Source organism: Mesoplodon densirostris, chromosome 6 (genome assembly GCF_025265405.1).
Source record: "Mesoplodon densirostris isolate mMesDen1 chromosome 6, mMesDen1 primary haplotype, whole genome shotgun sequence".
Classification (NCBI taxonomy): domain Eukaryota; kingdom Metazoa; phylum Chordata; class Mammalia; order Artiodactyla; family Ziphiidae; genus Mesoplodon; species Mesoplodon densirostris.
Genome location: NC_082666.1, coordinates 14,274,315 through 14,298,528, shown reverse-complemented (window position 1 = coordinate 14,298,528; position 24,214 = coordinate 14,274,315). Strand labels below are relative to the sequence as shown.

The following is a 24,214-nucleotide window of genomic DNA, read 5'->3' as shown; positions in this document are numbered from 1 at the left end:
CAGAATCAGCATCAGTATCCTCTAGTGAAAGTGGGATAAACGGGCCCAAATTCCAGCTCCACCACCTTCTAGCTCTGTGACCGCAGGGCAGTCAATTCCCCAGGCCTCAGTTTCTTACCTGTAAAATAGGACTAACAATAACGTCATTCCAGAAACATTTTAAGTGTTGAAACAAATAAGTGAAAGCTCTTTGTGGGTTAAGCTCCAAACAGAAGGAATTAAAAAAAGCGATCTTTAAAATACTGGAAAAACTTTCCTGATAGTAGGAAATCTCTGAAATTTGGGGAGCAATGTATTTCCAGCCCTTCTCTCCCATTGTGAACTAAGCCAAGCTGAGAAGTGGCTGCACAGAGGGGAGGGTGACAAGTAAAGAAAGTAACATTTACTAAGCCCCTGTCAGAGGCACCATGCTGCGGGCTTTACGGTGCTTAGCTGTCACAAAAGCCCTCTGAGGCATTCCTATTTTACAGCTAAAACATACTGAGGTTCCGCGACGTTAAGTGACCTGCCCAAAGCCACAGGAGCCACAGGACCTGGTCTCACTCCCGCGCCTGCATTCCTTCCACGCCACAGAGGGCTGTGCAGCTCCAGGCTGCAGACGGCTCCTCTAGTTTTTACCTCTGGATCCTTTAGCGAGCATTGTATTGAGGGCCTCGTTCTGCTTCCTCAGGAAACGTATTTCTGATGTCAGAGAATTATGTAGCTCTGAACCATAAGCAAAAATGTTTGAAGAACCTATAAAAACACACATAAGTAGTAATTTACAGATAGTCTCCAGGCCCGTATGGATGGAACTTTTTGGAAAACAGTTTTAAATAATGAGGAAACACAACACACAATGAAAATGACTCCTGTGAACTATCTAAGGTACTACCAGAGCCCAAAGGGAGATGAGAGTGAGCCTGAAAGAGGAGACGGAGGGGACTCCCTACATCCGACCTGTCCTCGGGGTGAACAAAGGAGGAACCGGGCTGGCGGGGCGGGTGACGGTCTTAACCTCCACGATTTCTCTCCTGAGGTCCAAACCCTCAGGGGACCTCTCCACTGAGGCTCCGGTCCACTCTTCACCTTTCCCCCCAACCCTTCCAAACCCGCCCTCCCTCCTGTTTCCTGCCGGTGTAGACGGTCTCGCCTCTATCCCTAACCGGAGCTGGAAACCTGGGAGCCAGACTAAAGGCCTCTCTCTTCCACAGCCCAGTCAGGCAATCATGACTGCCGACTCTTCCTCCAAAACGCCTCACACGCTGGCCCCCTCTTTTCTCCCCCTGTAGTTCAGCCTTATACCTTGCCCCATTGCCTTTGCCAATGAGCTTATCATCTTAAATATGATCCATTCAGGTTTTTTTCTGCTCAGAAATACGTGATGGCCCCACCATCACGTATTTGTGTTTGGTTGTGTAATTGGCAAAAGACAATCACATGACCAAACACAAGGTCCAGACTTCAGATCTCTATTATTTGGCTCGAATCTCAAGGCCTACACCCCACTCCCTCTCACACTAGACCCTGGTGCCCTCAAACGCAGCCAAACTGAGCCATGCGTGCTCCAAACACACACCACACACATGGTCACACGCCTCACTGGCTTTACAGGATGAGGTATTCCCTTTGCCTAGAATGCCTATCATCTTCTTCCCCTGTCAAAACCACACTCACCTTTCAACTCGTAGCTCATACTCGCTGCCCCAAAGTGTAGACTGAAAAGACCAGGATCTACAGCTAGACAGACTGGGTCTGAGGAAACTTACAAACTGATCGGTCTCCTTATCTGTAAATACCTGCCCGGGTACTGTCTATCTCCTGAAATCCTAGCCCTCCCTCCGGCCGCGCAGCTCCCTTGACACGCCACCTCAGCACTGCCCGTGCTCTGAACTTTCTACGGCTGCACCATATATGATGTTCATGTTCACAGCGACCCCTGGAGAGCGCTTGTTGTGTGCAAGGCACTTTCTACACTTGGCAGGCAGATGATTCCCGGCCTTCCTTACTGATGGAGTCTACCACACCGCAGAGCCCAAATGCCAGACACCTGCTCTTCCAGTATGGCTAGAACACGGTCATGTGCCACTTCTGGTCGATGAAACTTGACAGGAAGCCTGCTGGGAGCTTCTGGGAAAGCTTTTCCACCCGGATGAACAAAGAAGGACAGGCAGGAGCAGGCAGGAGCACGTCCCACCCTCTTCTTTCCCTGCTCTGGACTCTGTCCTGAGAGGAAGGGATGCTGCAGCCGCCGCAGGTACTAACCCCGTGCCCTGCTACCAATCAATCAGACTTCAGACCTGCCTTAGAAATGCCTGCCTCTGGATTTCTTGTTATGTACGAAGACATAAATCCCCATTGTTTACACCAGTTTTTACTCATATTCTGTTATCTGCAGCTGAAAACGTCCTGATACACAATTGATGACCTGTAATATTCAAACTCCCTCTAAGGAAGGTATGGTATTGTGTCTCCCAGAAGCCAGAGTTCATTCTCTTTCCACTCTACAAGCACTACCTTTTTCTCACGCTAATGATTCACTGATTACAATGTCATATGTTTTTTTTTAATTCACGTTTATCTCTCCCCACTATCCTCCTCCACTCTCCCCTATGAACTCTGGTGTCTTTCCAGAGACACCTGGGTTTAAACCATGGCTCTGGCTTCTTAGGAGCTGCATGATCTCAGGCAAGTCACATAACTTCCCTAAAGCCTCTATTAACTCAATAAAAATGATGGATGGATGTTACTGTTACTGCTATTACCATATTTGTTAATACACTACTGATGACAGGCTGGAGCCAAAAGAAGACCAAAGAGCAATCTGGATGAACAGGAAAAATTCTACAGAAGATGTCTCCTACAACCACAGCTAAGGTGGTCACTTTTCAAAGGAATAATCAGGCCGAGGAACAGTTCCTGACAAAGCCTGAGCTAGCAGGGTCCACTTCGGATGCTATGAGGCCCACCTTTCCTCCGAACATCATCACTATAAGCTTGTATAACTGGTGACAAGCCGGAAGATGTAACACATGAGATGACAGTTTTTAACAATGTTCCACCTCAACATTACAAGGAGCCATGCCTTTCTCAAACCTGCTCCCAAGATGAACATTTCACAGCAGGAGGGAGGCAGAACCACTATTATTTCTTTGTCTTTTCAGGGATTGTGACAACATGGTGAGAACAGCACGTCTTCCCACCAGCATAAATACTTTATGAATGCCTTTTTGTAAACCTTCCCATCGGAGTGAATTGCTCTCCAGAGCAATTGCCTGCTCCACTGTAGCTGGTGGCCATTTGAGCCCCCAAATAATTCTATAATTGGATTTGTCAGGGAAAATGTAAAACAGAATGAATCTAATTCAGGCATTACCAAGAGTGACTGTGATGGGCCCAGGCGTGTATTTCCTCCCTGTGTTTGATGTGACTAATAACTCAGATTAATCAATTTCCCTGGGAGTATGAAGGGGAGGAGGGGGAGGATGCTTGCGGGGGAGGAGGGGGGAGGGGAGGGGGAGGGGAGGGGAGGGGAGGGGAGGGGGAGAGAGAGGGAGGGGAAGGAGGGGAGGGAGGGAGGGAGGGAGGGAGAGAGAGATGGAACCTTTCTGTGTACCTTGCAAGCTACAGCATATACGGTACTTTGAAAAGATGTCCTTCTAAGCTAATGGCCATGATGGGCTAGAAAGCAGTGACTAGGGGTCCAAAGAAGCAAGTGCTGCCACTGACTACATCTTTCCAGAGCTCAGTTATCTCATCCCTAGAAATGGCAATGACATTAGTGTCCCCACCCACTGCAGAGCTTAGAGCTTTGCAATGTTAAACTAATAATGTTATACAAAATAAAACAGTAAAATAAAACTGATGATGATGAAGAAAACCACCATCTCTTGAGTGAGGCACTGAGCAAGGCCCTATGTATAACACTGTCCCATTTAATCTCACAATGACCCCGTTTTGTAAGATAATGAAGACTGGAAGGGAGAGGTGACTTGCCCAAAGTCATGAAGCTCATCAACAGAAGAGCTGGGTCCCTACCGAGGTCAGTCCAGCTCCCAAACAAACTCAGGCTTTTCCTGGTGCACAAAGCTGCTCTCAAGATATATTTTGAACACAGTGAGGACACTCTCTTTGGAGCAACAAGGAAAGATGACCAAAACAGATTATTCAATGAAAAAAGGAACAGAACAGTGATATAAAGCATTCTAACTTTCGGGCAGGTGAAGGAGAGAATAAGAATATACATCTGTATCTGCATTAAGACTGTAAGGATAGAGAAGAAAACTAACAAAAGTGGGAGGAGAGAAGGGAGAACAGGACTAATGGGTACAGGATGGCGGTATTAATTTTTGAACCACATGAATGTCTTGCCTATGGGGGAAAATATGTATTTTTAAGCTTCTCATGGAAGAATAGTCCATTCTGAGCTAACTGTGGTTATGTAAGAGCACTGGTGACCTCGTGATTGGCACGTGGGAGTTACCAGATTGCCAAAATGCATTATTAACAAAAAGACAAGATACTGCTTTGTTTTATTTGAACATACCTATCTATTTTGCTTCAGCTTCTAGAGTCAAATGAGGAGGCAACCACAATTCACGATGCCAGAGGCTGGCAGACTCCTCCAACGACCGGGAAACGAACATTTATCAAGTACCTGTTCTGCGCCAGGGGCTATGGGACACTCCGCTTAAGTTAGCACACTTAATTCTCATCGCCACCAGAATAAAAATGGAAATTATTATCCTCATTTAACAGAGAAATTACTGTAACTGAGAGTCAGCAAGGTGAAGTAAACAGCAAAGTCAGGATTTGAACTGAAATCTCTCTGGCCACAAGTCCAAAGCTCTTCCCAATACACAGCACGCTTATCCAGGCAAATGCGCCACAAAGGAAGCCCTCACCGCCCTTTGGGAAGGTCCACCTTACCTTGGTCAATTTCAGAGCCTTGTCGCTCCAGCTGTCTCCGTAGCTTCTCATTTGTTTTAATAGATTCTTCTAAACGTTTTCTCAAGCTTCGAATTTCTTGTATATGTTCCATTAGTAAGTCTACAGGAAGGAGGACATTTTTAATTTAAAGTCTGAAGCCCCTAACAAACTGAATAATTTATAGACTACGCAGTGATCTTGAAATTCTAAATAGTACTGGGTATGTTAAGAGAGTCTTCCTTAGGCCTGGGGAGGCAGATCTACTGCCCACAACCCACAGCCAGTCTGTGATGATTCTCTGCAGCCCTCTACAAAGAGGATACTTTATACCACATGGAAAAATTACACACCATACAATTTCAATGCTAACTCTAATACAGCCTTTTATTCTTCTAAATATCAAATATTAATTTAAAATCTTCCTTTCGGTGAAACTAAAAGATCACTTTCAAGTTCGCCTGAATTGCCTGAGAGTTGATTAAGCCACCTTCATAACGATCTCAGATATTTTTGAGACTAATCCTCTGAGAGGAATATGTTAACCATTGATCATTTACTAATTCAAGACTTAAAAACAAAGCAAAACAATAATCCCAACACTAGTGAGAATGGTAAGAAGGGTGCTCTCCAGGAGTTCATCCTGTTAGCACGAGTATAAACGTGTATGACTCTGGGGACTATTTTTGTCATTAGCCTTAGAAAGGTTCTTTCCAATGTATTTTTACGAAATAATTCTACTTCTAGGAATCTATTTAAAGAGATCACCAGAGATGCTGACCATCATTTGTCAGAATGTTTGGAAAGGTTCATCTTAGCCCTATTTATAACAGTCCGAACTGAAAATAATGCAAATGATTAAATTAATTGCATTACATCCCTTATGATGCAGTGTTACGCAGCTATTAAAATTATATTATGAAGACCATATAATATCATGAAAAAATACAGATACAAAATGGGTTATTCAGCATAATCACAACTCTGTTTAAAAATCTGCAGACAGGAAAGACACATATACGCAAAAGAAGGAAATACAGTTAAATATTAACAGAGGTTGCCTTTAGGTGGTAGATCTTAGGCTTCTCAAAACTTTAATACTATATCTTAACATAATATTTAACAATATACAGAAATTTAAATTTTCTGAATTTTCTAAAATGAGCATGCTTTTATTTTCTCAGCCTCTGCCACATCTCACTTTAACAAAGAAAAAAGGAGGTGCAGTTCCAGTCCAGAGGTAGGTTTCTAGTATCAGTGTTTACAGCATAATCACATTAAGTATCCAAAGGCAAAACTAATGTCTTTAATTCATCAATTAGGGCATACTCGGTTTTGTCTTGGTAATGTTTGTTTAAAAACATTATACTAATGTTATGACCCAGTTTTAATTCCTCCAAAATGACTTTCATTTAAAAGTATCACAATGTTCCAGATCTTTTCCTAATTAAATAGTAATTCTGCCATGAATTTGAATGTTTATGAGATGACTTAATTCCCAGATCTTCAGCTATCTCCTATTAATGCCAGGAGTGCAGCAAGTCATTTGGCGGACTGTCTGTGGACCCTGCCTGCAATAAACTGAAGCAGCACGGCAACACACCTCCCGTTCCTGCCTTGCTGCCTTGCAAATCTTCCAGCGGCCAGTCAGGTCTCAGTGAGTCAGAAACTTATCTGTTCTGACTGCAGCCTTCCTTCCTGGTTTATCCACGTCACATACTGCCGGCTTCTGGGGCAAAAACCCTCAGCAGCGATCGGTATAACACATCTTCTACTGAGACTGGTTGGAAGCTGGAATCATCCCTTGGCCTTAAGGAAACATTCCCGGTCGAATTGGACACCGCTTGTTAATTATGCAGCCCTAACTGGTCAGAAAGAAATACTATACTCATCTTAACACAGGAGAAAAATATCTGTCCCTCTTACAATAATACCCTTCTGACAAACGCCGACTCTTTAAACCCATAAATCCTGCAAGAAGCAGCCACCAAAAACGACAGTATAAATATCTTTTGCCTAGTAGTTCCAATTTATAGAATCTAGGTTAAGAAAATGCCCCAGAATAAGGGGAAAGCTTTATGTTCGAAGATACTCCCTGAAGTACTGTTCACAATTGTGAAATTTTAGAAAATTACTTAAATGTTCAGCAACAGGGGAACATAAGGAAAACTGCAGTTCAGCCATTCAACGGACTATTCCAAAGCCACTGAAAATGATGTTATGTAACACGTCGGAAAACTTATGACATAATGCTAAGTGAAAAAAGGACAAGTACTAAATTATCTTTCTGCTCAGATCACAAGCATGACAAAAGGAAAAACAGATGCAGAGACCAAAAGTCTGAAGAGAAACAAACCCAAAAAAGCTAACAGTGGGTTAATTAGGACAGCTCCAGAGAGCACTGTCCCCATTCAGGAAAGTGCCTGATAATCCACTTGAGAAGCCCAAGGTCATAGGTCCTCAGAGGAAATAAGAAGTAAAAGATGGTTCTACACTGGAAATAAACCAAGGCTGGGGTGGCGGACGGGGTCTAGAGTGAAAAACAGGAGGGCAGGCTGGGGGAGAAAGAGGAAGTGCCTGGTACCACCGAAGCAGGAGGGTCTTAAAGAACAGGGATCACAAATATCCCGTCAATGATCAGGCTTGCTGCATTGTGGACCCCGCCCCTCTAGTCCCTGACACCTCAGTCTGCTCCTCCCACAAAGGCCCTGTGGGAGTGGTCTCGGGCAGCAGGAGGCGGCACAAGGCAGCACAAGGGACAGGGAAACAATTCATGGTCTAACCCAAAGCAGGAGAAGGCAGAGAGCAGAGCCAGAAATAACCGAGAGAAACCAAGTACACAGAAACTCACAGAAACTGCAGAGGGATACGGCCAGGAATCCAAAGAAAGCACATCTAGGTAACTGGGTACTGGAGGACCCCAGCTGATACCTGAGTTACATCAAACATATACACTTCATGCTCTAGGATGATTCCAAACCGTGCTCCCCTGGCCCCTGCGTATCCTAAAGGAGCCTCGGAGGCGCCACTGGGGATAAAGGCTCCATTCCTTTGGAAAAAATGTGTATCTTTTATATATCTTTTATATATATTCAGTTTCATCTGAAAAAAAAAGGGAGGGGGGATTTCTGCTGCTAAAACAATAGATTTAGGGCCTCCCTGGTGGCGCAAGTGGTTGAGAGTCCGCCTGCCGATGCAGGGGATACGGGTTCGTGCCCCGGTCTGGGAGGATCCCATATGCCGCGGAGCGGCTGGGCCCGTGAGCCGTGGCCGCTGAGCCTGCGCATCCGGAGCCTGCGCGTCCGGAGCCTGTGCTCCGCAACGGGGGAGGCCACAACAGTGAGAGGCCCGCATACCGCAAAAAAAAAAAAAAAAAAAAAAAAAACAATAGATTTAAAATTTTTGAAACCCTGGTTCTAATGTGATCCGGTGTCAACAAAGAGTTTTTAGCAGGGAGGTGTCTGATTTGTTCCCTGGGTCCCTTCTGGGCACCTTACAAACAACCCACTGGAAAAAGGAGAGACCAGAGGCTATCAGCTGAGGCCCAGAGTCTATACCAGGGCTCAGAAAACTATGGCCCCTGTGTCAACTCCACCCACCACCTGTTTTGGTAAATAAAGTCTTATTGGAACATACCCACACTCATGCATTTACGTATCTTCTCCAGCTGCATTATGCTGCGACAGCACGACTGAGTAACTGCAACGGAGACCATATGCTCTGCAGAGCCTAAGGCACATAGTATCCAGCCTTTCACTGGAAAAGGTCTGTCTGTTCTGGTCTATACTAGTCCTTGAACTTATGAACAGTAAGCCCTACCTAACGCCCAACAGGAGGCAATCAAGACTGCAAACACAGAAGGGGTAAAGGGGAGCTCAGAGGCAGGTGGGGTCACGGGAGGCTGATTCTGCCAACTGAGCCCACGGCTCTGTGCCCAGAGGCAGGACAAGGGGCTGACGGAAAGGGCCGAGGGTCACACTAAAGAGAAACACAGCAGATTTACTGAATTCAAAAACTCCAAACAGGGGGTTAGGTACTCTCGGGCCCCTGTACAGTTCAAAGCAACGGTCCTCAAAGTGACACCACCTTAGGAAGAGCTTGAAAGAGACAGCAAGAAATGGACCAGACCCAGACCTGATCCATAACCCCAGTGCTTTCCAGCCTGCCAGATAAGGAACGGCAAGTCATATAACACGTCATCATTAAAAAATAAAAATGACTTTTTCCCAATCTCCAACACTTTCAACAACCGTAGCTTTCCCCGGTGATAAATGATACTCTGAACAATGGGCCTGGGCCCTCGCAGGATCTCCTCTCACCTGGTAACTATTCAAATGTCACTATACTCTGCTTTAGTGCGAAGGCAGGACAGCAAATTATCGTTCAAAGCAGGAAACTTTGGCTAGGTTTACGACGCTCAGTGAAGCTTGGCTTACCTTGAGAAACGTTGTTTGCCAGGACCGAAGTCGTCTCGGTCTCGCTGTCTTGCTTCTGGTCTCGTGAGAAGGAGGACTTCTCGGACACTTCACAGTCGGACAGCATGTGACAGTCGGACGGCGCGCGTGAGGCTGAGGGCACAGGAGACTCGGGGAGAATGTGTTGGTAGCTTAAGTTGTCTTCCTCAATCCTTGACCATTGGGATTGAAAGAGAAATCGTTTTCCACACTGAGATCCCAAACCAGGACCATGACTTAAGAACACTTAAGATGACTGGCTCTTTGTAATTTACCCATATTTGCAATGGTGTTCTGGAGGCTTTTTGTTTCCCTAGAGCATTTTTCAACAAGGATATTCTAAAAACAAACAGAAAAAGGGCTCAATGGGCTTGATTTGGAGCCAGTGAAGGAGAGGGAGCCACCGTCTGGCTGGTAGTGGAAGGACCCTGAGAGAGGGCGTGAGTCAGTGGCAGCTGCTTATCAACTGGCCACTCTGCACCAGGCATTTTACACAGACTGTCCTCCTTGGTCCTCACAGAATCCCTCTGAGGTAGGGAGGACCATCCTCATTTAGAGCTGTGGGGACGGAGGCGCATCAGAACCTTGCCAGCGGTCTCACAGCTTGTACGTAGCAGAGCACACATCTGAATCCACGTCTGTCTGGCTCCAAGGCCCCAGGAGAATGTGGGGGGCCAACCCAAACCCACGAGGTGGACTTACGGGTTTAAAAACCTCAAAACCCTCACGGTCCGCAAGCAGATTCCGGTATCACCATTGAGGCAATCATCTGGTTAGTGACCTGTATTTCCCAAGGGCCACCTAAGCCGGGAGGAAAACCACCCTGAACTCTGTGAAAAGCCCACGTGAATCCCTATTACAGATAAGCTCCTTAATTTAAGCTCTTTTTTCTCCCACTTTTTCCTATTACTTCTGGTCTCATTATTCATGAGCTCAGACAAGAGCAAAGGACTCTAAAACTGCAACGCATTCATTAACAGGTAAACAGCAGATGCAACTGTGCTCAGACAGCGTGATGGATGCGATGACTTGCTGCTGCCTTGCAAAGTGCAGAAGGGGCCGAGGGCACCCATTTAATTAGCGTGAGCACTAAGCCTACAGCTGAAAACAGCAGAACAGAAGGAACAGAAACAAACCTGCCAGAAAGGGAAGGGTGGCACGTGGCTGAGGAAGGCCAAAAGAGGCTCCCTGCCATTCTCGAAGCAACCACAGTCGGCTTTCAAAATGGCCAATCTGATCATGTCTAGTCCCAGCTTACTCTCCTTCAAAGGCTCCCCTCTTCCTGTAGAACAGGATTTGGGCTCTTAATGCAGTATCTGAGGACCAGCCCAAGGCAGCCCTGCCTGCCTCTCTAGCCTCACGTTCCATGCACCAGCCACGCAGCTCAAAGGGGTCGTGTCTCCGTCACCTCGAGGGGGGACACTCTTCCAACAAGCCACGCCCCGGAGCCTCATGCTTCAGATCGCAGCGAAGACTATCTCCACTCGGGGAGGCCCTTACTGCCCTCTCCGCAGCCTGCCGGTGGGACATGACCCACCGTTATGATCAGGACGGAAGTGGAGGGTTGAACTGGGAGAGGCCTTGAGAATACTGCAGTGGGAGAGGAAAGTTTCTTCTAAACTTACAGAAGCCCTGATTAAAATGTCCTCCGGTGAGCTGTGATACCTCCCTGCCTGCTCACTCTAATGATGCTGGTGGCCTTCATGATGCCAGTAAAATCTAAAACTCTGCGCCCCAGACTGGTCTTTATTTCTTTATTTTGCCGCCAGGAGTCCAAAGGGTCGCAGCTCCAAAGATGAGGGAAACATCAGTGGTACTAACGACAGTCAGAACCTTGAACAAGTCAACAGCGCAGGGCAAGGCCTTGACGTTTCCAGTTGGCCACAGAGGGGAGCTAAGAGTGCTTGCAATCCATTTATTCCATGAACATTTTTTTAAAATGCCAACCACATGCCAGATAGCTGGGGCTAGAGCAGGTGTGCAGATATTAAAGAAGTCTTTGCCCTCAAAAGGCAACGTGAAATAACAATAAGAGCCCAGGTGTTGGAGTATAACAGGTTCAAGTTCAAATCCCACTTCTGCCTCTTAATGGCAAGTATGCGACTCTGACCCTCAGGCTCCTCCTCCTAAACTGGGAACAATCATGCTCACCTTGTAGGGTCAGAAATAACGGATGTGAATGCCCAGGGCAGGAGCTGGCACACACCATAGCTAGTTAATGCTGTCTCCTTACCTCTTTCAAGGAATCCTGGGCACAGAAAGATAAATGCAGAAAATATTATACTACCATGTGGTAAGTGCTCTAGTGTAATTATGTGCCAAGTGCTATAGGAAGGACCACTGATGCTGGGACGCAGTGGAGAGACGGGGGTGGCAGGGAGAGCAAGGTCCGTTTCCATGTGAACTGACTCTGAAGACGGATTTTTACATTACAAGAGGAAGAAGGCAGAGTGTACCGCTTGTGTACAGGCATGGTCTGGAGGACAATCAAAAGTAAGATTAAGACCGAAGCATGGGGTACATGATGAAAAGGAAAGATGGGTCAGGCTCAGGAGTCTGGAATGCATCCTGCAAGTATCCAGGAGCCAACGGAAGGAATGTGTCATCTGGGTCAAATCACCCGACAGAAACGCCAAGGGCAACCTAACGCAAAGGAATGAAGGCTGCAGGACATACGGCATGAACTTCTGGTTTTGTATGACCATTGTCAGTTTCACAGGTGTTTTGGCTTTATTTACAAGGCGCAGGAAACTAATAGAACAGGAGGGAGAACACTCAAAACGCTGGCAGACAAACCTACCCCATAACGTCTTCTTACCAAAATGCCACACACTCACCTCTCTCTCAGTTCTTTCTGGGTGTTCGTTTCCACTTCAACTGAATTTCCTGGAAGCAGAGATAACATCAAGAAGGAAAACATTAAAAAAAAAAAGTGCTCCTTAATAATTCCTTCCTCATCCATTTGTTTAAATAAATGTTTAAACACTCTTCATAACAGTCCTGGATATTTAAAGTAGGATTACCAAGAATACCACTCAGACTCTAGACTCCTCCTTTATCACTGCTCCGGCGCTAGTTCCAGGAGGAAGGTGACAAGCACTGAATCTAGGAAGCAATCACAAAGGCGCTGCTGGGGGCAGGCTCTTCTTCCTTCTCTAAAACTCTGAAACTAACAGAGTACAGGCTTGTTACAGGAAACGGGCAACAGAATCAAGAGAAAGAAGATCGCTACCCTCCAGGTACCCACCACAGACGTGTTACTGGCTTTCCTTCCATTCTTTCTTCCACGCATTTTGACATGGGTGATACTGTATTACAACTTAATTTTTCACTTTGGCCTTTATTATGAGCATTTCACTATTATGAGCATTTCACTTACCAAATTTGCCTTAGTAACGGTGTGTTTAAGGAGTACATGAATATTCCCTTGGAGGTGGACATGGACCAGTTTCTGCCAGTTCCCTAGCTGATGTCTAGGACCTCACCAATTTTTCACTTAAAAAAAAAAAATAAAATAAACATCTTTGTGCATACAGCTCTATCTACACTGAAACTATCTCCTCCGGAAAGGCTCTCAGAAGTGGGATTCCTAGGACAAGGAGGCCGTGAGTGCAGCTAAAAAAGCTGGTGCCTGCAGCAGGGGGAATGACTAGAAGCAATGATAAAAGAAAACAAAATAAGTGGCTCAGAACGCAGTCGGGGACAATGCTCTGCACCCCCTGCGTGTCATCATGCGCTGTTTGAAAGGAACACGTGAGCCCAGATTTCAGAGATGAACAACTTTAGTTTAAAGATACTTCAGAACGCTGGAAACTGCAGACGGGGAGGAGCTCGATGAAGAAACGAACGCGTGGCTAAAGGAAAAACAAGCCTCCTACGGCAGCGCTGGAAAGATGAGGCTATAATTAAACTGCACCCACACGTACCATTTTCAAAACTACTCATAAAAGGAAAAGTTCTCAAACACCACAGTGCGGAAGAAAAGATCACGGGAGACACGCACATCTGCTCTGTATCTTGTGGTTCCCACCCACAAGCTCCCCAGGCCGTCTGGGTGGCTGCCAGGGCTCCCTCTCTGCCCACCGGGCCGGGCCCTGGGCACCAGCACCATGCAGGGCGCACGGGCTCCGGGAATGGGTGCTGAGGGCGGTTCCTCGGTAGCCACCGTCTCCTTCAGGCCTCACAACAACCCTACGGGCACAGTGTCCAGATCTCCGTTTGAAGGTAAAGACATGAAATCCAGGAGGTTGAATGTTCCCACTCTCCCATTCTCCCCACTTCCCACTCTCACCTACTTTACTGCTTCGGTGAAGCAAGGTCAATGGAGACATTCTCACACCTGCCCCACCACAAATCCATATCTCCATCCTCCGGTTCCATCATGACCGAAACTGGTGTGATATCTGGACTCCCCAAGAGGTAGGGAGAGGTGGACAGGCCTCCACCCCAGGGGATGCTCTCAAGGGCTCCCCCTCTCTGTCCCCTGCATCCCATCTCAAGGGGGGAATCTACATCTGATACCCCTGACTGGTCAGATTCTAAGACCCTGACATTCCAAGTCCCACATGAAAGGGCATGGATGAGCGTATCTTAGAAGAACTCACTTGGCGTTTTCCTCTCACCCCTGCACAGGGCTGCTTACTAATGTTCAGTTAATGATACGATTTTGGCCCTTAGACCCTAAGGATGGGCCGTCTGCCCCAGCCTAGCCTTCCAAAGAGCTCAGGGCTCTACACGTACTAGCCAGGCAAGCAATAGCGCGACATCTGCTTCACACTTACCGGCGTCCTTTAGAGGCACGTGCCTCAGGGATTACAACTGGCCCAGCACAGGCTTCAAGCACTCTGGCTCACCTAACCGTAAACTCATCTTAAAACCAGCAAAACCTCTCCTCGATTCCTAACTAAGTCCACGACCACAGAAGGAGTCCATGACCCGGATGCCACCAGCAACCCTGGGCTCCCCTTCTTCAAACCAGAGATGCTCTGGGGAGCTTGTAAGGACTCAACAATTGTACTCCACTCGTTTCGCTTCCACCACAGAGTTCTTGAAAACCAAGTGGCAAATTGTTATTGTGGGACTCATAGGGAGATCGTCAGTACCACTGATGCATTGAATTTCTTGGTGGAATCTGCCTTCACACAGGTGACAGGGTACCATCTGTCAGGCTATTCCAGAAGCTTAGGAAGCACGTCATGGAAACACTCTCCCACCTCTCAGGCAAATCTTATTGCTACACCTAAAAAGCTGTGGAGTATGTGGCAGTGGGGGGGTTTCATCTTTCCAGATAAAGAGACATCTAGTTATCCAATACGTAGCTGAACAAGCACGAGAATCACGATGCAGGACAGGCTTGTAACTGATGGACCCGCCTTCAGTCCCCTCCCCTCACTGACCCCTCTGTACTCGGCCACCACGTAAGAAGCCTCTTCTGAAATGGCACTCCCTAGGTCTAGGTCAAAGCCCATCAATCGTACAAAATTAAGTTCAAATATCAGAGCCTGGCATCTCCTACATGACCCAAATGCTTCTTCCTTTCCATCTCACTGGTAATTCGTATTAAATATTGACAGTCCCCCTCCCGGGTGCCTGTGCCCGATACTGAGGATATAGAGATGAATGAGGGGCCCGCCCCAGTGAGTTCACAGCTGAGCGGGGACGGTGGACCCAAAAGACAACTACACGGCAGCGCTGTGACAGAGGCAGCGTCGGATGCTGGGGGAGGACCCACAGAGGAGACCAGCACGATCCAGCCTGGACCATCAGAGAACTCACAGGAGGCGACAACTGATCTAGATCTTTCAGGCAGGAAAGAACTGCTTTATAAAGGTAAGAGGCAGCTAAGGGGCTGTGTGGAGGGCAGATTCCACAGATACTCGGGAGAGAAGGTCCTCCCCTTCCACTGGACAGCCTGGCTCACATAGCTAACCAGAGCCTGCACGCCCCATCACCACTCCTGAGACGCCCTTTCCCACCAGCTGTGAATCCTCCCAGTGTGGAAGACTGAGCTCCAATATCCTTTCCTCCCGGAAGCCTCCCTTCAGAGTCCACAGTGCCCTCCCTCCAAGCTCAACTATGTGGGCCAGACAGAGGCAGACCACATTTCATCCAAGGTTTATGTAGTATGGACCAGAGCCAGTCCATACCACATAAAACTCCCAGCAGCAGCATCAAATCCTGACGGGGCACTACTTGTCTGGTCCCTTCCCAGGCTGGGAGGCCAGGACAAGACCAGGCCCCCACCTTCCAGGAGCTTACGCTCTGAAGAAATAAAATATGCCCACAAGAAATCACTGCTGTCACCGCCTGAGCTCCCACTACTGGCCAGGAGGACACCAGATGCTTTAATGATCTCAATCCTCACCAATAACTCTGCCAGACAGGTGCTATTACCCCACAGAGGAAATCTGACCCTTAACCACAGAGGTGGGATTTGAACTCAGGCCTGTCTGGTTCCAAGGATTCTGTTCTCTCCACCCCATCACATGGCGCCCATCACAAGGCCAGAAGTGATGCCATATGCGAGCTACAACTAATCCAGCAACAAAGAAAATGAATAGGTTTGCTTTCACTTGAAGTGAACAAAGGAAGCTTCCTGGAGGACGGGCAGAATTTCTAGAAGTGGAGAGGGAGTAAAAGCCTTTTAGAAAAGGACTGATTTGAACAAAGTCCCAGAAGTGGGGAAATGCAAAGCCAGGCCCACGGAAATTGTTGACAAGGACACCCAATTTGACAGGAGTGTGAGGGGCATGACCTCATGCGGGTCAGGTTAGGCTGTAAAAACAAGCTGCCTGGGCTCAAATCCAAAGTGGGCCACTTCCTGTGTGACCTTGAGCAAGTAAATTAACCTCTCTGCTCCTCATTATTAAATTAGGATATTAAATAGTAGGCTGAGAACAATGCCTGGCACACAGTAAGACCAGCCCTCCTCATTGGTTCTCCTTCATAATCATCATTATCATTCCCAGGTTAGAGGGCTGGAAAAGGCAGACCGTGGAAGCCCTTGAAAGAAATGGATGCTTTGGTCCAGAAGAGAGTGGATATATGTATATGCATAACTGATTCACTTTGCTGTACACCTGAAACTAATACAGCACTGTAAAGCAACTATACTCCAATAAAAATTAATTAAAAAAAAAAAAAAGAAATGGATGCTTCGGGTTCATCCCTGTGGCAAAGGAGCACCAAGGGAAGGGATCCCAGCACTGGCTTCTACTCATGTGGCTAAACCCTGACACACACGGTGAGCTCTCTGAGGACAGGGACTACCTCACCATCTTCTTCCTCGGCACTCATTCAAAAATACCTGAAGACAAAAACACGGCCCTCCTGATTCATGCCACTGCTCTCAGGAGGCACCACGGACAAGGATACAGTGGAAAACCTGGGACTGCAACACCAGTCCTTGATCTATTTGGGGTCTCATCCCGCTTTGAGAATCTAAAATTTATAGACTATCACCCCAGAAAAACACCCACACTCACAAAACCTGGAGCAGGGCTCCAGACCCCTAGTGAACTCCCTACCTAGCCTATGGAGCGAGGCAAGAATCCCAGCTCTAATCCTTACCAGCATTAAGAAAGCACACTACCATCCTACTTCTTGGGTTCTACCAGTTAAATATCATTAAGGAAATAGCAAGGATATGCACAAAGATTCCAATCCACTGTCCTTTATCATAGCCCCAAACTGGAAATGACCTAAAAATCCATCTAATGGGGAATGATTAATTATGGTACATTCATACAAAAGAATGCTCTGTAGCCACTAAAACCTACAACGTAGATTAACATTTATTATCTATAATTGAACAAAGGGAGAGGTTGCAAATCGTCCTACTTCCACCAAAAATACACACACGTATAAAAAAGGTCTGGAAAGTATACACTCCAGGGTGTTCATGTTTTGCTGTATAAATGATAAAATTATGGGAGTATTCGCTTATCTGCTATCCCACAATAAACATGTACCGTTTTGTATTAATAAAAAAAAAAGGGCTACATTTAAATTTTTTAAGAGCTCATGCTATGCAACTACCTGAAATATAAAATGACTTTATGGTAAGCTCATTTCATAATCCAGGAGCCAGACTCTTCAGATGGTATCCCAGAAAGACCCACCTCTGTGACATTTTATTCTCTAAGAAAAAGAGTTGCTGTAGTGAGGATCCTGAGACTTCTATGCCTTTTGTAGAAGAGAATTAGGTTCTGTGTTTGTGTTGTCTGCTAAGCCCGAAATGCTTCTGCTTCCAGACCCATAGGAAACAAGAAGTGAGATCTCCCTGGGCTTGTCAAGGTAAATAACTAAAAAATAAATCAAGGGGAGGCGGGTGGATGAGGGAGGGAGGGCATCTGGTGCCAGAGGCAGTCTCTCTCAGCCTCCCACTCCCAGGTTGAGGGCCTGTAGGAAGAAAAGAGACAGATGGAAAATGCCTCGGGCCAGGAAGACACAGCTCTCTCTTGAGGACCCACTTATCCCTCCAATAATAAAATGGAAACTAGCTTATTTGGAAAACCTTAGCCAGAAAAAAAGTAGATTTCATAAAGCTGGAAAAAGCCAAGTGCTCCTGTGTCAGAGGTCCCGGGAGCTGGTACTAGAAAATCAGCCTGTGACGCACCTAAGCGGTTGGGCCCTTCTTAAAAATGGAGGGAAAACATTCCCTGGGCCCAGAAGGCCAAACTACCCCCACGTTCTATCTTGGCATCACACTGAACACACGTGGACCCTCATGACCCATCTGTGTGGATGTATGAAGACTGAGGTCAAATCCAGGTTCTGCCATGTCAGTTGTGACTTTGAGCAACTGACCTCCCTCTGTTAAGGCCAAGTTCCTCACATAAATCAAGTTGCTCTGAGGATGAAGCCCCCAGGCTCACAAGTACAGATGCGAGTAAGCACTCAGGACTCCAGGGCCATGCACCGAGCCACGCACTCTGCCAAGGCCTCACGTCCATGATTTAACTTGACCCTCATGACTCACAAAGGAACGCCTTTGATGCTGAGCAGAGAGCGGTCATGACCTGACTTACACTTTGTAAAGGACACTCTGGCTACAGTGAGAACGGACCGCTGTGGGACAAGGGTGGAAGCACAGAGGCTAGAGGAGAGGACCACAACCACCCAGGCGAGGTCATGGCAGCCAGCTGGAGCCGTGGCGGCAGGGAAGGGGAAACCCGCTCAGATCTGGAACCGGCGCTGAAGGCAGGGCTTCAAAGGGGCAGCCAGTGGGGTGGGCGGGAGTACTGACTCTGAATGGTGTCTTCTTAGGAGCCAAGGGAGGATGAGATTCCCCAAGGAAGAAGGAGCAACCGCAACCACTCTCAGAGGGTTAGGAAAGATTATCAGTAATGTGTGTGTGTGGGTATATATGTATGTGTGTATCTATCTAGAGAGAAAAAGAGAATGAGAGAGGAAGCATGGCAAAACAGATGAAGCTGGATGAAGGTATAAGGGAGATCTTTGTTGAGATCTCAAACAAAATGCAAATTATTATTTTTTAATTGTAATGCGATAACATCTATTCAAGTACCTAGCACGTAGCAAACGTTTTCTTTCATCCTTTCTCTGACCACCTCTGGCCCCTGAATATGTTGTTAACCAATGAAAGTTTGAGTTTTCTTGTTTGTTTGTTTTGTTTGTTGCTGCCAACATTTAAAATCCACAAGTCTTTACCTGCCAAACCCTGGTTTCCATCTTCTCTTGAAAATTTGGAGGAACTGGCAACCACGTGGCCACGCCTCACCAGCCTGGCCCCCGAGGCCCCTCCACTGGACCCCAGGTTTGGAACACTGTAGACTGCCAACCACGCAGAAGTGGCCACCAGGAAGAAGCAGCCACCAGAAGGAAGCAGCGGCCGGTGGGGCTCTGCCATCATCTCATCAGGGCCGAGGGGCAAAAGGTGAGGCCAAGGAGTCCGTTCCTCCTGGGCCCCTCCAAGAAGTCCTGGATCAATTCCTGATGGGTCTTAAGATCCGCAGTCCCTCGCCCCACTTACCCTTGAGAAACAGATTTTCCAACTGCTTCAGCAGCTCTGCACACTGATTCAGCTGCTCCTGGAAACCCTCGGCCACACGGCAATCCACGTCGCTGGCCTGCAGCAGCTCCTCAAAGGCCTTGATCATGGCGTTCATGTGCCGACGATAAACGACACAGATGCCGTGGCTGTCCTTAATCTGCTGTCGTTGAAGGGAGAGCTCCCTGGCTTGGGCCTGAACTAATGAATCATATCTGATAAAAGGAGGGAAAAGAAAATGCTTGGACCGCTTTAGAATTGAATTTCCATGACTTGAACACTAATTGGAGAAATGACAGAGCACAATTTTGAAAAGCCTGCAGCTATGCAAGTATCTATACTTCTGGAAAAATTGCAACTGTACAAGGTCACTCCTCCTTCGATTTCAAAACAGCCAACAAATGCTGGAACAAAGGCTGTTCTGCAATATTTTTAACCTTACGAAGCCCCCAATTAAAGTACAGATTGGCAAGGACTCAGGAGAACAATCAGTTTGCACTCACTCTTCAAAAATACTACTCCGAATTGTAGAAACGAGTGCTCCAAGGGTCAGGGGACCCAGCACAAATTCTCACGAAGGACAGAAAAGAAACTGTAAGGCAGGAAAACAAAAACAGGACTCTCTCCTCTCACGTGAAAGGTCAGAGGATAATCATAATCCTAACTACCATTTACGGAGGGTCTACGACCTGTCAGCCACTGAATTAAGTGTTTTTTTATAAGTTATCTGTTCCTCTCAATCTCGCAACAACTGTATGAACACCCCGTTTACAGGAGAGCAAACTGACTCTTGGAGATGGCAGGTTGGTTAAACAGTGAAGACTTCTCACTCAAACACAGCTCTGCCTTCAAAGCCCAACTCTGTTATTTGCAGTGAGGGGGATGGACCTAGAGTCTGTCATACAGAGTGAAGTAAGTCAGAAAGAGAAAATCAAATACCGTATGCTAACACATATATATGGAATCTAAAAAAATAATGGTTCTGACGAACCTAGGGGCAGGACAGGAATAAAGACGCAGACGTAGAGAATGGACCTGAGGACACGGGGAGGGGCAAGGGTAAGCTGTGATGCAGTGAGAGAGTGGCATGGACACATATACACTACCAAATGTAAAACAGACAGCTAGTGGGAAGCAGCCGCATAGCACAGGGAGATCAGCTCAGTGCTTTGTGACCACCCAGAGGAGTGGGATAGGGAGGGTGGGAGGGAGACGCAAGAGGGTGGGGATATGGGGATATATGTATACGTATAGCTGATTCACTTTGTTATACAGCAGCAACTAACACAACACTGTAAAGCAATTATACTCCAATAAAGGTGTTAAAAAAAAAAAGCCCAACTCTGTCCATACAACACCGCCTCCTGATGCCACATCCGCCTTTCCCTATGTGAGCCCACAAGTATTAGTCGGCACTGAGAAAAACGCAAGTTCAGGAAGCATGGCTCTGTCTTCCTTACCAACTGTGGGCGCACGAAGCTGGCCACAGAGTGGCTTGCCAGAGACCCTGACCCTTCCGTTCGCCATGTTCCCCGTTCCCTGAAACGATGACTGGCAACCACCTTCAACCCCACGTAAGCACAGAGAGATCACGTGTCAGCAGCACTGCAGGTGGGGCCGGTTTAATGGACGAGAAAGAGCCCGAGCATCAGCACAGGGTACCGTGGACCGGACCAGCTGGCTCTGCGAACCCTCCCAGGCCACCTTCTCAGTCACGGCAGCCTCTCTGGGGCCCCATTTCCTCACCTACAAACACACAGTTTAAGAACAACTCGTTCTGGGCTTCCCTGGTGGCGCAGTCGTTGAGAGTCCGCCTGCCGATGCAGGGGACGTGGGTTTGTGCCCTGGTCTGGGAAGATCCCACATGCCGTGGAGCGGCTGGGCCCGTGAGCCATGGCCGCTGAGCCTGTGCATCCGGAGCCTGTGCTCCGCAACGGGAGAGGCCCGCGTACCGCAAAAAAAAAAAAAAAAAAAAAAGAACACCTCACTCTCAGGTGACTGTGAGGGTTAAGTAAGAAAAGTGCCTCACTAGGGGTCTGACCCAACTGCCACTCACTAAATACCAGCTGCCCTCAAGCACACGGTCTGGGAGGTTATGAAACATGCACTCTGGCTCCTGCCAATTCAGAACAATGTGTTTGTCTCAAATTAGTGTCGAATGAAGGTCAGCTTTACAAATGAGCCCATGTTTGTCGAAGCTCGTGAAGCAAAACTGTATATATCTATGCCCGTAAAACGTATCTTCGTGACCTGAGGATTCTTCTCTTTCAACACAGGCTTATGTCTCTAAGATGACCTTGAAGGGTACAGATGTGGCCAGGATTTACTTTCCTCCCACCCTGCCTAGGACATCAGTTTCAGCACTGCCCTCTCCCCGCTGAACCCCTCCACCTCACCACCCCCCCGCCAGCACAGTAAAAGCCATTAACAGGGTCAGGGGTAAACACTGCCATTCGGCAAACTTACTATAACTCACCAGGTGACTGGTATAAAACCTTTAACCCCGAGTCCGCAGCCTGAGGAGGGCAAAACCTGCTTGGCCAATTTCAGAAGACACAGACTAGTATGTGCACAGCCACTGTTCCTTGTGGCCTCACATGTCCCTTCCCCGCAGGCATAGCTGCCTTAACGGTGCCTTCAAGCCTTCCCCAGCACACACCGGACCCCCATCACAGGGCAGCATTCCCTTTTAGCTCAGGGGCGCCGACCTAGTGGCAAGTTGGGGAACTGCAGGCTTAAACCTGGGAGAAGACAGGTGGGACATACCTTGAGGGTGAGAGATCTCTGAACTTATTCTGCAGGTTATGGATTTCACCGAAAAGTTCCATGTTCAAATTCTTCTCCTTCTGCAGCTCATATTCCTGGTCCACCAGCTGCAGTCTGAGGCTCTCCAGCGCCCTGCCGTCAATCATCTCTGGGGCCAGCGCGTGGAGGATTTTCATGTGTTTCACATAACGTACTTGGTGCAAACCTGAAAAGGTCATTTCTTCTTCATCGGTACTGCCCTTGGACTTGTTCAAGCCGTCCTGGGCCCCTTCTCTCCCGCACAAAACTGTGATGATGGCCTCACTGAACTGGGAGTGCTTTTGAAGCTGCATTATGAAGTTCCGGTAGACCTCGAGCTCGGTTTCCAAGTCACAGATTTTCCGTTTTAAGGTTTCTTTATCATTTGAGGTATCGCCGTTCTCCAGCTGATCAGTCTCAACCACAGTGACTTTAGCGGAAAACGGACTCTTAGGACTCAAGTATGTAGCTACGGAAGTGGGGCCTGGAAAATCTTCAGAAGTATTCTCTTCGCATGGTGGAAAGATGGCAAGGTCATCAGGCTGGTAAATTTCGGAGTCTGAAAATCAAAACACATTCATGTCGGTGTCTCCATCTCCACTGCTGAAATCCATCCCCTCGGTCCTTCCTCACAGCCACCGCCAAGCAGAAACCACCGCGGGAGCCTCCCACCAAGCCCCTCTGGCTCTTGGCCTTCCCTCTTCCCTCTCAATCCATCCTCTTCCTCAGAGCGACTGTTCTAAAAAGTGAATTCAACCACGATAACCACCAACTCCCACCTAAATCGAAACTTTTTCTCACGGCATCTGAGACCCTGCTTGATCTACTTCCAGGCAACCTTTTCAGGAACATCCCCTGGCACCACCTATGGAGAGTCCCTACTAAATTAACCATAATTCCCTGCACACACCAGGCTGCTCATGCCTCCGTGCTTTTGCACATGCTGTTCCCCTGCCTGGAATACGCCTGGCTCCCTCCTTAACTCCTCCTCAGTGAACTCCTCATCCTTCAGCACCTAGACCTGATTTTCTCTCCTCTGCAAGCCCATCTCCAAGCTATGCAAAACAGTCACTCCCCTCTGTGCTTCCACAGCACCTTATACATAACACCCGAGACAGAGGTACCACGTGCTCGGTGCTGGCATATGACTGACCATTGGCTTACTCATTTATTTACACAGCACTTAGTTACTTGGGTTCCTCTCTCCCTCACTGGATGGCAAGTTCCTTCCCAGCAGGGACTGGCCTTACATCTTCCCATTCTCAGTGCCTTGTTCAGTACCCAGCCCAGACCTGGTGTCAATGAAGGGCTGAAAAACTACTGGGGAATGAGTGAAGGAACATCAAAACCCAGTAATTCTAAAGTCCACAGCAGATGAGAGTCATCCTCTCATCTCCACATCGACAAGTTTCCGGAGATGCCGTGATGTCCCCTGTAGCGAGCTGTTTCACTGACTCACAATCCTACCAGGAAATACCTCCTTACAGCTAGTTTAAATCCCCAGGTATGTGGCCAAACTCCTGTGGGAGGCAGAATGGTACTGCAGAAAGAATACGCAGCTTTGAAGCCAAAGAGAAGGGGGCACATACCCAGCTTTGCTACTCGCTGGCTGCACAGCGTTAGGCAAGTAACTCACTGCCCAGAGCCTCAGTTTCCCCAAAGAGATGTCTTATGTGCCTGTTGTGAGGTTTCAAGGTCGGGCCTGAGTCTAGAGCTTCTGTCCTTAACCACGTACCACAATGCCTGCTGTCCAGGGAAAGCTCAGCTCAATACAAGGAGTGGTTTGAATACTTAAGCAGCAGCAGAATATAGTAGAAAAACCCGTCTCTGAAATCCAACGGATCTGGTTTCAAACTCTGGCTCTGCCGCTTACTAGCTGCGTGACCTTAGGCAAGTGACTTAGCCTCTCTGAGCCTCAGTAGCTTCATTTGCAAAATGGAGAGAACATCAATTACGGCGAAGCCTAAGGCTTCTGTTTTGTTTTCAGGATCAAATGGGACAATACCCGCAAAAAGGCTAACAGTGTCTGGCACACAGCAGCGAAGGAGACCAACTAATA

At 47.5% G+C, this 24,214-nt stretch overlaps 1 protein-coding gene across 4 annotated transcripts in view; it reads right to left on the bottom strand.

Moving 5' to 3' along the window:
* The window catches only part of CDK5RAP2 (CDK5 regulatory subunit associated protein 2), a 185,412-nt gene that overhangs the window by 20,630 nt on the left and 140,568 nt on the right, over positions 1-24,214 (bottom strand). For all 4 annotated transcript variants that reach the window (XM_060100621.1, XM_060100623.1, XM_060100622.1 and 1 more), the window contains 6 exons: positions 22,138-22,714; positions 19,354-19,586; positions 12,197-12,245; positions 9,342-9,532; positions 4,909-5,028; positions 619-735 (listed from right to left, as the gene is read on the bottom strand). In XM_060100621.1, the coding sequence (XP_059956604.1) occupies positions 619-735; positions 4,909-5,028; positions 9,342-9,532; positions 12,197-12,245; positions 19,354-19,586; positions 22,138-22,714 (1,287 nt within the window). The remainder of the gene's footprint in view (positions 1-618; positions 736-4,908; positions 5,029-9,341; positions 9,533-12,196; positions 12,246-19,353; positions 19,587-22,137; positions 22,715-24,214) is intronic.